Below are 14,673 nucleotides of genomic sequence, written 5' to 3' on the forward strand. Positions count from 1 at the left end.
TTGGACAGACAAGAAATCTTCTGAGGGCAGGGAAACTCCAACACCCTTCCCCCTACAGAGACTGCAGAAAAAGTAACTACAAACCTCCATTGCCAGCTGAGAGAAGATCTTTCATCAAAGCTCATTAAATCCATTTGCTTAAACTAGCAGAACAGAAAAGGGGAAAAAATATAAGTAAACAACAGAAAGAGAAAAAAAAGACAATTGACAGCTTGTTTCAAGGAAGTGAAAAGAGGGCAAATGAAATAGAAATAGAAGAAGAAGTTCCAGGGAATTGGACACAGGCTTTGGAAGATCTCAAAATTCAATTAACTCAAGAACTTCAAGAACTCAAAAAGCAATCAAGACAGTTTGAAAAAGGAAATGCATGACCTAAAGCAAGAAAATTAAGTCTTAAAAGCCAGAATTGGCCAGCTTCAAAATCCATTATTTTTATATCTCTAGTTTATATTTATTGGCTCAATACCTTTTTAGCATGACTGTACCTTAGAATGCTTTAAAGCTATATATGAATGAAATGCCATTCAGTGGGGGGAAAATATTTATTAAATTAGTCAGATTGTCAAATTTCATATAACACCATTATGTTATTGACATCTGGAAATGCAATGTACACAGTACAGAATAGCTATGCCAAATCACAGATGAAATAATAATATGTCAATTTGTCTATTTCTCCAAAATCTATCAAAATTTTAGGATAACCTAGGATTATATCCCAAAAAGATCAAAATAAAAATAAAGAGGGTCCATGTGAACAAAAATATTCATATCTCTTTTGGTGGTGGCAAAAATAAACAAACACCTGGAAGCTAAGGGAGTGTATGAGTTGTTAACAGAGTGAAGTCATCATAAACAGGAAATAGTTTATATAATAACAACATTGTAAAGACTGTGACCAAAAGTTTGTAAAATGTCTAATCAATGTAATGAACAACCATGATTCTGCAGGGCTGATATGATCTATGCCATTAATTTGTGGACAATGAAGGGATTGATTCAAAAAATAGAATAGGTCATGCTTTATTGAATGTGAGAAGGTGAGAGTTAGTTTTTCTTGACTATGAATATTTGTTACATTGGTTTTAGTTTTCTTTTAAATTGGGAGGATGAGAAAGAAAGAACCTAGATGTTTACTAATTGAAAAAAAAAAGTAAAATCTAACAGAAATATGTATAATGAGATTAACTTTCTTTTGTTCAAATTTACAGTTTTGTTACTAAAAATTTACTACATGTTCACTTTAGCTAGTAGAATTAAACATGGACTACACTGTAGGATATGATATTTCAAAATAACAGTTGATTCACAATTTGATTTTGTGTAGGAAGGTGTTTTCTCATGGATAAAAAACTGATATCCAGGCAGGAAATCAGAGGAAGTGAATTTCTTTGAATGGAAAAATCTGAACAGTAGGATTCCTTTTAGAGAATAAACAGTAATATTTGGAAAAAAGGAGATATTTAGTATTAAAACCATTACAACTTCAGAAAAACTAGGCTTTAATGTATCAAAAATTTAAAAAAACTGATTGTTTAAAAAAAGCAATACAATCTTTAAAAATTATATGAAACTGACAAAAAATAAAAACAGGTGAAATTTTCCATGGACATGTAAATGGAAATGAATTTACAGAGAAAAAATACAAACTACAATTATACATACATATCAAATGTAGTTCTATTGTGATCAAAACTCTTTAAAATAGATATAATAGAGGTGAAAGATGTCCAAAGGAAGGTGATAAGTATTATCAAAGGAATGGTCTACTGAGCATACAAAGAAAAACTGAAAAGATGGGGGCTTTTGAATTTGGATGGGTAAGAACTAAGAAAGAGTATGATTAAGGTCACATATAGCTTGGAAAGCTGAGTACAGTCTCATTCAATAAACACCGTAATGACAGACAGAATTAAGAAAACTTTTGAAGCTTCAAAGTATTCTTATTTCAGTGTTGATGAAAGCAAGTATTACTTTACATGCTGGTCTATATGCTAAAGATAATTAGGAAGTTTCCATATTTTTATGACTGACATGGATAGGTAAATCCTTTTCTTATCATCAATTTCAGAAACAAGATATTGGACTATCCATCTCATGTCTCTGTGGCAACACAACAATATGAAAATATGAATGAATAATTTACAAAAGAGAGAGAAAATGATAACTAGATCATCTTAGTTTTACCAGAGGGAAGGAAAAATGATTTAAAAAGTTAAAATTTGTGAAAAGGATTAAAAGCTTTTAAGAAAGAAAGTTTCGTTTATTCCAAAGTGAAATATTATTTAGAGCTTTAAGTTATTTTACAATTTTCATCTTAATGGAGGCAAAATTTATTATATTCAGAAATTTATAAAAAAAATTTGGATTTAATTGTTTAATTTAACACATATATAGGTCCTGCCTTTGATATAGACCTTCATAATGACTGCAGTTTCTCCTTTATAAAGTATTTATGTAAAACACTTGTTATAGAATTTACATTTAATATTTATATAGATTTTGATTTACATAGATTAGATATTTAACTTTATCTTATGGTATATCCAACAAAATGTATTTTATTGTTTGAGGTACCTAACTGATGTAATGGATTAGTGCTGGATTAGAATCAGAAAGATCTCAGTGCAATCATTCCTCAAATAATTACAGCATTGTGACCCTGAACAAATCACTTAACATCTTAACAAATCACAGTTTTCTCATCTGTAAAATGAGGGAAATAAGAGTATCTGATTCACAAGTGTTGGTGAGAAAGTCTTTTGCAAACCTTCAAGCACAATATAAATGTTAGCTTTTATTATGATCATTGTATTTTGGTCAAAGTTAATTTTCATAGTATATTATGAGAAAATATATTTCTGAAAAATAAGTTGCATTACTTACAAATGTGTTATTTTTCTATTTGACTTTTTCAAACTGGGGCAAATAAGTAAATTTATATATACATATATATACATATAATATCTGTCGAAGCTTTTAGTTCCTTTTGGTTCTTTAACCTTCTCTTTGAAACAGATTATAGGAAATTAGATTCTTTAATAATTTTGAACCATTTAGTGAACCTATTTTTGAACTTAAGGATTTAAAACTATAGTGAATAATTAATTTAAATTATCTTAGTAGTGACAAAGGTCATATATATTATATAACCTTGAAATTGAATTGTATTAACATGGCAAAAAAGAGGACTGAGATTATAAATAGGAGAGATTTGAATTCTAATTTCTAATCTAATATTTTCCTATGTGACTATGAGCAATTCATAAAACCTCTTGAGATTCAGTTCGCTTATCTGTAAAATGGAAATATATATCCTCATTTTGTATAACACATAGTTGTTTATGAGAAAATAAAATACTGTTGAAATGTAAAGGAGTATAGCATATACAATTTGGTAGCTGTGGGGAATGAAGGGGTTAAATTCCCCCAAACTCTCCCTCCTCTCATTTTGTAAGGTCACAAAAAGGAAACAGTTGAAAAGAACAACATAATCTTGATAATGATAAGAAGGCAGAGAGAAATTCCCTCCCTGGCTACAGATGCCAGTCTCTAGTCAAAATTATTTTTGTTGACTATTTGATTCCCATAATGAGCTAGCTTGGTAAAAGAGATGTTTACCTTGCTTCTGGCTCAGAGAGCTAGCAGAAGCTTGAAGCAGAAGCCTGAAGTCTTTTGGAAGAGAAGCATGATGGAATAAAGACTGTTAGAATTCTGCTGGTGCTAACTGTTGTTCTTTTAACCCAGTGGTTCCCAAACTTTTTTAGCCTATTGACCTCTTTCCAAAAAAAATATTACTTAGTGCCCCTGGAAGTAATTTAAAAAATTTAATAGCAATTAATAGGAAAGATAAATGCACCTGTGGCCATCACCACCTCCCTGTATCGCTGCAGCACCCACCAGGGGGCGGTGGCCCCCACTTTGGGAATCACTGTTTTAACCCTTTTGTGTTACATTTGCCCCCATCTTTGAAAAGTCAAGCCCGTTATAAGTAGCATCAAGAAAAATACAAAATAATTCATTCTTTTAGAGTCTAGTAAATGTTTGTTGACTGTTTTTTCTATTTTAATTTGTTTTAAACATTACAATCTCATTAGCTTCATTTGTTAACTAAAGGTCCTTGGCCAAAATAGTAGGAAACAGAGTTCTGTTAATCAAGATTTGATGTCTACTCAATTTCCCACACTATTCTAGTTGTTATTGACATAGTCAAAAATGAAACAATTCATGCCCTCAAAGAAATTTTATTCTATTGGTGGAACTCTATATTAATTACTAAGGCTATAAGATATATAACTGGTTGCAAAATTGGGAAATTTTAGCACTCCAGGTCATTTGACTTGTTTCTATTCATCTTGATTTATTATTCTTTCTGCTTTTGTAGTCTAACTTCATAGGATCTTTGGTATATATCTTTTCTTCATTCACGCAGTCAATACACTAGTTTAGACCTCTGACTCTTCACTTCTAGACTATTCTAGCCTTCCAACTAGTCTCCCTGACTCTAGTTTCTCACTATTATAACAACAAAACTGGTAATTCAATGGTCTAAGGACCTATTTATAAATTAACTCCTCTACAAATATTGAAATAAATATAGATCTCGTCCATTAATGATTACATTAAAATAAAGAGTCGGGAATATCTAATCAGTCAAATCTCTCCAGGTCAGTTCCATTTTTTTGTCTTCTACCTATGATGCTTAAGAATATCTTAGTACTTAACATATATACATTGTTAAAATAAAAAAAAAGAAATCTTACATTTATTTTTCATACCTTGAAGATTTTAAACATAATCTCATAAACTGAGAATGTTTTTTCTGCTCGTGTCCAATCCCAAGTGGTTACCTTAAAAATGAAAAAATTATATGGTAATATCATAGTTCTTATAAATTGAATTCATTTTTAGTTCTTTTGATCTTTTTTCCACAAATTTTAAAATGTTCATTCTCAATGACTTTCATAGATAAATTCTTACCTTTCTTTAAATAAATTTATTGTTGAAGTCTTCATTTGTTTAATTACTACTTTCCCCCTCTCCATTCCATTTTTCATACCTTCAAAAATACTTTATCATACATCATTGGCAGGAGGACAAATTTGTCTGCCTATTTTATTTTAATGGTGTTTTAAGAATATTCATTTAATTAAATATTTCCAAATTGAATGTAAAAATAACAATAATATATATATTTTAAAATTAGTGTTCCAAATATCCATTTTCTCTAATGTACCACACTACTTTTTGAGATGACAAGAAATATTATATTGATTATTCATGTGAAGCCATGCAAAACATATTTCTATAGTAACCATGTTTCAAAAGTAAATACAAACAAAGGAAAACAAAGGAAAATAAAACAAAGGAATTAAAAATATTCCTCAATCTGCATTCAGAGTTTATCAACTCTCCCTCTCTCTGGATGTAGACATTATTTTTCAGTAGTCCTTTGGAATTGTCTTATATCAATGTCTTGATCAGAGTAGATAAGTTTTTCACAATTAATCATTCTTAGGCTATTGCTGTTACTGGGTAAAATAATGTTCTGGCTTTATTCACATCACTTTGCATCAGTTCATATACATTTTCCCAGACTTTTTTCAAAATTAATCTGCTTGTAATTCCTTACACTAAAATAGAATCATCTCAAAATCATAGGCCACAATTTTTTCAGCCATTCTCCAATCCTTTATTACCACAAAAAGAGTTGCTGTAATGATTTTTTAACAAATAGGTCTCTTCCACCCTTTTTTCAAATCTCTTTGGGATATAGACCTAGTAGTGGTATTTCTGGATCAAAGACTATGCAGTTTTACAACCTTTTGGGAGTAGTTCCTAAATATTCCTTTGAAAGACTGCACTAGTTCACAAATATGTCACTACTTCATTGGTGTCCCAATTTCCCTACATTCCCTCAAGCATTTGTCATTTTCTTCTTTTCTGTCATCCTAGCCATCTGAAAAGTATAAGGTACTATATCAAAGTCATTTTAATTTGCTTTTCCCTAATCAGCAGTGAATTAGAATATTTTGTCTGAATATTTTATTTTATTTTTTTAAACCCTTAACTTCTGTGTACTGTCTCCTAGGTGGAAGAGTGGTAAGGGTGGGCAATGGGGGTCAAGTGACTTGCCCAGGGTCACACAGCTGGGAAGTGTCTGAGGCTGGATTTGAACCTAGGACCTCCTGTCTCTAGGCCTGACTCTCAATCCACTGAGCTACCCAGCTGCCCCCTTGTCTGTATATTTTAAATCTATATTTGTAAAGGATTATATTTTCTAAGTATTTTAGAAACAACAAAACATGATTTATCATAAATTCTCTGTGAAGTTTTAGTTTTCTTTTTATTCTCTGGCACAGGTAATCTGCATCTGTCTCAATGTGTATCCAGAGTCACAAGTAGTAAGGTGTAAGAGATCAAATTTGAACTCAGGCATTCTAGAATACAGGGTCAGAATGCTCTCTAATATTTCTCCTAGCTTGATCAGACCCCTGAGTAAAAGATTCAAAGATCCGCAGGTAGAATGTTCCTGGCCACATTCCCCCACCTTCTCTCCTTCTCTATCTAGGACATGTTTGTATCCTATATCTCTGGAAACTCCAGCAGGAGATGTCATTTTGTTTTTATCCAACCTACGGATACCCCCAGATCCTTCAATTCCCATATGAGATGTATCCAATAAATCACTATTATGACAGGTCACATTGTAATTCTCAAGGTTCTCTGTTAGCCATTACCTGTTATCATGTAAATATTGTCTGTTACCATGAAAATGGGCAGAAATGCCCAATTGGTTATAAAAATCCCCACTACTCCTAATAAAGCTGTCAATGATTGCCATTAGCATCTCTGGTATATTAGAGAGCATTCTGATCATGTATTCCAGAATAATTCTAGATTTCAAGAGTTCAAATTTGAACTCATAACCTTACTAGCTGTGACTCTGGATAAGTCATTTAACTTCTACCTGCATAAGTTTCCTCAAATATGAAATGGGTATATTAATACCATCTAATCCCAGATTTTTTGTGAACGATCAAATGTGTTATCTGTAAAGGAAATAAAATAGTTATTGGCACACAGTAGGTGATTAATAAATGTTCCTTCCCTCCATCCCTTTCTCTTTCCTTCTTTTCCCCTTTTCTTTCTGCCTTGATTACTTCTTTTTTCCTTTCCCTGGTAAACAAGGCAAGGTTTGTTAGAAGAATTCATCATGAAGTGAATATATATTTCTCTGTTTAAGAGAATTATTTCTAACAAAAGCTCAAAAAATTTTAATTCCTGAAAATCAATACATTCTTCATTGCAACATCATTAGTATAATAATAACTTAAGTTGATTCCTTTCTATAGCAATATATTATACATTTTACATGATCATAATTTTAGCAATCTGGGGATAAGTTAAGGGGTCTAAATTCATTTCTTCTTTCTTTTTTCAGCCTTAGAGAAGGCTCCTGAAATTAGGACTAACTCAGATTCTTTTACATGAAGGATCTAAGTTATTATTTCCCCTTTAAGTAACATTTTGATCATAGGTTTCTAGGACAGCTAAGAAAAAAGTGGCTTTAACACATAATTTACCTAAAGTATGGTATTATAAGAATAATGCAATGGTAACTAACCATTATACATGGATATTAAATACTTTTCACATTTCAGTTTGGGGTACAACAGTCTCCTTTCCACAAAGGAAACATGTTTCAACTTTAAAAATGTCGACGTCTCACTGGACCTTCCCTAACTCCTGAACAGCTGAATCAGGAAGGGAAAAGATGAGGGTGAGTTGCTTCAGGAATTTGCCAGGAGATATCTGCCCATTTGACCCTCAAACAGCTAGTGGATGCCTCATGCTTCTAGAAATCAAGTGACATGGGTAATAAATTTTGTTGATGCTGAGATTTCCCCTTGTTAGGCGGGATAAGCTGTCTGTTGAAGAAATGTTTTATGTGATTAACTAATAACAACATATGTACTTTAAATGCAAATTAAAACCCAAGTCTTGTTTTATATTTTCAATTTGCTACACAAAAATATGGTTTAACTGGGAATAGAAAAAAATTAATATTCAGAATAAGTTCTATTAGATAAGGCAAATAGGACACTATTTTCTGCCTGGCTAACCAGTGATTGTACAACTTTGATCTATACTATTTTTATGGAAATTTATCCATTAAAATAAAAAATTTACTTATTTTCCTTTTCTTTTTGAACATATTTCTTATTCTGTTTCTTATTTCCCTCAGCTTGTACTCTCAATCAAATTTAATAAATTCCCTTAAAATTCTCCTCTGGCACAAATTATTTATAAATGTACTGATTAATTAGAAACTGAGCTAATAAAATCAGTACACATACTTCCTTTGGTCCTCTCTCCATGCACTCTTCCATCTAATGCTCACACACATTAACATGATGTTGCTCTGGTAACTTCTCATTAGGTATGTCATTTTCATGCTCTATCAGGGACCATAACCAAATCTTGAGGTGACAGGTTGATCATTATCATTGTTTCCTAGGTTTGCAATGTGAAAAATAGTACAACTTCAGATTTTTCTTGGGTTGCCAAAATTAAGAAAAAAATTTTAGGTCTGTTCAACCCTCAGGGAAAGCTCTTTTAGGAGAGATTTTGGACTCTATTTGGATTATTTTCCCTTAAATATACTTCCTAAATTTACCTGTATTTTCTCTCCCTGTCCCTGTCCCTCTTCTCAACCCTCTCTTTCTCTCGCTCTTTCTCCCCTCCTCTTTTTTGATTTTTTTCCTGTTTTTTACTTTCTCCTCTCTTTCTATTCCTTTTCCTTCCTTTATGTAGTCATACAATTAGAGAACTGGAAAAGAAGTTGAGATACTAATCTAAATCATAAAAGAAAAGAAGACTCATTTTAACTAAGTCTTTAACTGAGAGATTAAGTGATTCAGTGATGGTGAACTATGCAACATATCTCAGAGGCAGAATAGGAATCTAGGTCTACCCTACTTTAAAAAATATTATATTTATGTATTTGTAATATTTTTCCATTGTTACATGATTCATGGTTTTTTCCAACCACTCTCCCTCCCTGCTCCCTGAGCTGACAACCAAATCAACTAGGTTATACATGTATCATTGTTCAAAACTGATTTCCATATAATTCATATTTGCAATAGAATGATCATTTAAAGTCAAAACCCCAATCATATCCCGATCCAACAAAGTGATCAATCAATATGTTTTTCTTCTGTGTTTTTACTCCCACAGTTCTTTCTCAGGATGTAGATAGTGTTCTTTCTCATAAATTCCTTGGTATTGCCCTGTATCATTGCATTGCTACTAGTAGAAAAGTCTGTTAATTTGATTGTGCCACAAGGTATTAGTGTCTGTGTACAATATCCTCCTGGTTCTGCTCCTTTCACTCTACATCAATTCCTGGAGGTCTTTCTAGTTCACACAGAAATCCTCCAATTCATCATTCCTTTCAGCACAATAGTATTTCATCACCATCAGATACCAGAATTGATTTAGCCATTCTCCAATCAGTGGATACCTCCCCCCATTTTCCAATTTTTTGCCACCACAAAGAGGGCAGCTATAAATATTTTTGTACAAGAATTTTTACTTATTACCTCTTTGAAATACAAATTCAGCAGTGGTATGGCTGGATCAGAGGTTAGGCATTCTTTTAAAACCTTTTAGGCATAGCTCCACATTGACCTTCAGAATGGTTGGGTTAATTCACAACTCCACCCACAGTGTATTAGTGTTCTAATTTTGCCACATCCCCTCCAACATTTATCATCTTCCTTTGCCATATTGGCCAGTCTGCTAAATATAAGGTGGTGCCTCAGAGTTGTTTTAATTTGTATTTCTCTTATCAGGAGAATCTAGAACACTTTTCCATATGATTATTGATAGTTTTGATTTCATTATGTGAAGACTGCCTATTCATGTCCCTTAACCATTTGTTGATTGGGGAATGGCTTGATGTTGGTAAGTTTGACTTAATTCCTTACATATTTGGGAATTAAACCTTTGTCAGAGAGTTTTGTTACAACTTGTTTTCCCAGTCTGTCACCTTCCTTCTAATTTTGGTTTCATTGGTTTCATTTGTACAAAAAAAACCTTTTTAATTTGATGTAATCAAAATCATTCATTTTACATTTTGTAATGTTCTCTATCTCTTGCTTGGTCTTACATGCCTTCCTTTTCATAGATCTCACAGGTATACTATTCTATGTTCACTTAATATATTTATGATTTCATTCTTTATATCTAAGTCATTTACCCATTTGGAATTTATCTTGGTATTGAGTATGAGATGTTGATCTAGATCTGATTTTTCCCTTACTGTTTTCTAATTTTCCCAGCAGTTTTTATCAAATAGTGAGTTCTTGTCAAAATCTGATATCTTTCATTTTATTGAACACTAGCTTGCTGAAGTCATTTACTACTAGTCTATTCCATTGATCCACCTTTCTGTCTCTTAGCCAGTACCATATTGTTTTGATGACCACTACTTTATAGTACAGTTTAAGATCTGGTACTGCTAGGCCCTCATCCTTCACATTTTTTCCCATTATTTTCCTTGATATTCTTGATCTTTTATTCCTCTAGATGAACTTTGTTATATTTTTTCTAATTCTATAAAAAGTTTTTGGTAGTTGGATATGTATGGCACTGAATAAGTAAATTATATTGGGTAGGATTGTCATTTTTATTATATTGACTCATTCTACCCATGAGTAATTAATGTCTTTCCAATTATTTAGATCATTTTAATTGTATTTAAAATGTTTGGTAGTTTTAATCTATCCTACCCTTGAGGCTCTTCTTTCTTAGCCTATGCTACAATATCTCTCAGAGAAGTAGATGGCACAATATATTGAGTATCAGGCCTGGTATCAGGAAACCTCATCTTCTTGAGTTCAGATCCAGTCTCAGACACTTACTAGGTGAATGACCCTGAACAAGTCATTTAAATGGGGTCCTATTTGCTTTAATTTCCTCATTTTTAAATGAGCTGGAGAAGGAAATGTCAAAAAAATCCTCAAACTCTAAATGGGGACAAGAAGAATTGGGCACAACTGAAATGATTGAGAAATAACAATGGTTCTCACTATATTTAGTAATTGAAAGAAATTAAGTATAGGATTCATTTATGTATATTAGGCAAAAATAATTTAGTAAAATTAAAAATGTGAGAAAATATACTTACTGGAGGTGCCAGAAACTTATAAAGAGAAGAACCTCTCAGTGCTAAAAACTTTGGTGTGTACTTCCGATCTTGAAGGGAATCTTGTTCTCGTTCTTCAGTCCAGCCCATGTAGACTATCTGACAGGAAAATTAATAATGACCAATGTCATAGCATTAGAGTCTTTATGATGTAAAACATGGTAAAGTATTTCTAATTCTTTTTTGTCTACTCATTCACAATTAACATAACACATAGAGTCATATGCTAAAAATGACATTTCCTTTACACATAACATGAGTAGTTGTCATAAAGACAGAAATTTAGAAAAATATTTCCAAACATTTCAGACCCAACAAGGACAATAAAATAAAGACCCGTTACATATGTTCTCCTTCCATTAGCTTTTCTGTATTACATCTCTATCTTTTCCAGTGGAAGCTGACAGCCTCCCCTCTCTCAGTCTGAACATGAGATACTCAAGTATATAATGATCTTGCTTCTTATCTAAATTGGTTAACTGCTACAATATCTTCTGCTTTTAAACTAAAGTAATTGTAGGGACTAGGCCTCAGATTCATTTCACTGGTTCATTGAACTCCCAGTTAAGGATACTCCTTTCTTTGGCATTTTCCCTTCAAATTGTACTCTTAATGGTTGTCTAGAACACTGAAAAGTTAAGTTAATTGCCTAAAGTCTAACAGACACTATGTAGTAGAGATGAAATTTAAATCCAAATTTTCTGGATTTCAAGGTTGGCTTCTGATATACCATATCATTTTTCCTCTTAAATTAATATTGGTGTATTTCTGGCAGTGAAGTAACTCAAAACAAGCTACTCTTTTTTTTCTCTCTATGTGACAGCCATGAATTATGTGTATAAAGCTCTCTATAAGCTTGAAGGGGTATAATAATGTCAGTTATTAGTAGTAGCATGTAAACTCTTTGAGGGCTATAATTATATTTGTATTTTTTTCACTTTTCATAACCCTATTACTTAGCATAGTGCCTGGTGAATACTAAGCACTTAATACTTGCCAATTTATTATTATTATCATGACTTATTATTATTAGCAATGACAACCAGAAGCCAGAAAGAGCTAAATGTCCAATATACCAAATAAAAACACTTCTTGAAGTAAGTAGCCCTAGGTTGCATAAGAATTAGCAGAAGAAAACAATCTACAAACTACCCAGAAGCATGCCATGATGAGGGAGAAATGAAAACTGGGAATTCTGAAATGGCTCCACATTCAAGAAGACTCCTAGGTAGAATAACATAGTGTTTTCCTTTGAGTAGTTTTTGATGCTAAGAGATTGAAATTTAGTCCTATATTCCAACATAGTTACAGTTACATTTTAGGCTAAGCTGGAGATTTCCTGGGCTCAGTGTGTAAGGAGGGAGACAGTTGTGCATGACATAAAACACAAGGAGGAAGAGTGAAGTAAAGATGGTGGAGTGAAATCTAGCATTGCTTCTCTCTACATCTTCTATTACAATAATTGACAAAGCACTACATACACAAAGTTCTGATGTGAAAGCCTAGAAAAAGTCAGTTATTTTTTCCAGTTTTGTTTCCTTCCCACCACCACCCCACCTCTACCCCAGGGAAGTTTAAGAAGACAGAAAAAAAAAGATATACAGATAATAGGTTGGGGCCTGCCCAGGAGTAAAGGAATAGGTGAGTGACATCCACAGCTTTCTCCTCCTTTTCCCAGTTCTGGATCACAGTTCCAAGGAGTAGAAGAGTGGTCAAAATACTGAGGCAGCAGGAATCCTTTCTGTGTAAGCATAAAGGAACAAATTCCAGAAAAAAATAGCTATGTGATTCTGAACCCAAGAAAAGAGACTTGGCTAACCTTTAGACTCACAAGTAAGTCCACAGGAAAAAACCAGGGCAGCAGACAAAAAAAAAAAAAGCTGGAGAGAGTAGTTCAGTTGCTTTGAACCCACAGAATCTTCCAGCAGGGTATCTGAAAATCAGTAGCATTTTATGGACACTCAACCCCATGTAAAACAACAAAACAGATTAGGAATTTTCAGACCAATAGGGGAGCGAACAGATCTCTCCCTGGATCATATCACTTTGGGAGCACCAAAATCTACAAACCTATAGGATGAGTATTGAAAGCTGCAGAAGAAAATAAAAGACAGTAGAGCAAGCCAGACGTTCTTTTAACCCTCAAAGTGAGAAGAGACCAAGACTAACATTAAGTCCAAAGTCAAGAAATAGGCTGGAAGTATGAGTAAAAAAAATAATAACCTGATTGCTAAAAATAATTTACTATAATTATCAGTAATACAAGGATCCAGGACTACCTCATGGGACTCATGACATAAAAGTGTATCCACCTCCTTAGAAGGAATTGATGGAGTTTGAATGCAAATTGAAACGTATCGTTCTACACTTTATTTTCTGCAAGAATTTTTCTCTAATGTAAATGATACGTGTCTTCACAACATGAAGGATACGTATGTGTGTGCATATATATACATTTGATAATACATGCATAATGTATATCACATTATATTCTGCCTTGGGAAGGTGTGAGAAGAGGGAGAGAATATGAATTGGAAAAATGTCAGAAAATGACTATTAAAAATTATATTAACATGTAAAAAATTTTTTTTAAATTAAATAAGCTACAAAGACCATAGGGAAGGTCAAGACATGATCCCAAAAGAAGACAATGATCAGAGAATATCTGTAATCAAAGCCTCAAAGAAAAATATAGATTGGACATAGTATCCACAAAAATTCCTATAAGAGTTAAAATTAGAGATAAAAATGATTTTTAAAATCCTATATGTAGCACATAAATTATGGGAATAAATGAAAGTGTATGCAAGAACATTATGAAAAGAGAACAGCCAGGTAATAGAGGTAGAAAAATGCTTAAATAACTCCTTAAAAATGAGAATTTCCTGAATGGGATTAACTCATTATATGTGGTCAAGAAACAATAAATCAAAGACAAAGAATTGAATAAAAAGCACAAAATGTGTAATATCTCAAGGAAAACAAAATTAAAAAATATAAAAGATAATTTAAGAATCATTTGATCACCTAAAATCTAAGAACAAAAAACAAGCCTAGATATCATATTCTAAGGAATTATAGAGGGAAAGTTCCCATATATCTTAGAACAAGAGGGTAAATTTAAAAAACAAAATTTAAAAAAAAAAAAAAACACCAAACAACAACAACAAAAACTGAAAGAATCTACCAGTCCATTCTTCAAAGAAATTTAAAAATGAAAACCCCTAGAAATATTACAGGCAAAATCCATAAATTTCACATAAATGAGAAAATATTGCAAAAAAATAGAAGGAAAATATTCATTTACCACTGAGGCACAGTCAGTACCACACAAGATTCAGTAGATACCACTATAAAGAAGTAGAGTGTTTTGAATATGCTCGTCTAGAACAAAAAGGATGTAGAATTCCAACCAAAAATGTTTTTAAATGAGTACAATCTAATGAGGTTGAGGAATT

The 14,673-nt window shown here is 32.3% G+C and overlaps 1 protein-coding gene across 1 annotated transcript in view; it reads right to left on the minus strand.

Moving 5' to 3' along the window:
* Positions 1 to 14,673, minus strand: part of SNTG1 (syntrophin gamma 1) — a 504,168-nt gene that overhangs the window by 143,378 nt on the left and 346,117 nt on the right. The window contains exons 12-13 of the mRNA XM_044682770.1: positions 11,198 to 11,314; positions 4,779 to 4,850 (exon numbers count right to left, since the gene is read on the minus strand). Coding sequence (XP_044538705.1) covers positions 4,779 to 4,850; positions 11,198 to 11,314 — 189 coding nt within the window. The remainder of the gene's footprint in view (positions 1 to 4,778; positions 4,851 to 11,197; positions 11,315 to 14,673) is intronic.

This window comes from Gracilinanus agilis, chromosome 1 (genome assembly GCF_016433145.1).
Source record: "Gracilinanus agilis isolate LMUSP501 chromosome 1, AgileGrace, whole genome shotgun sequence".
NCBI lineage: Eukaryota > Metazoa > Chordata > Mammalia > Didelphimorphia > Didelphidae > Gracilinanus > Gracilinanus agilis.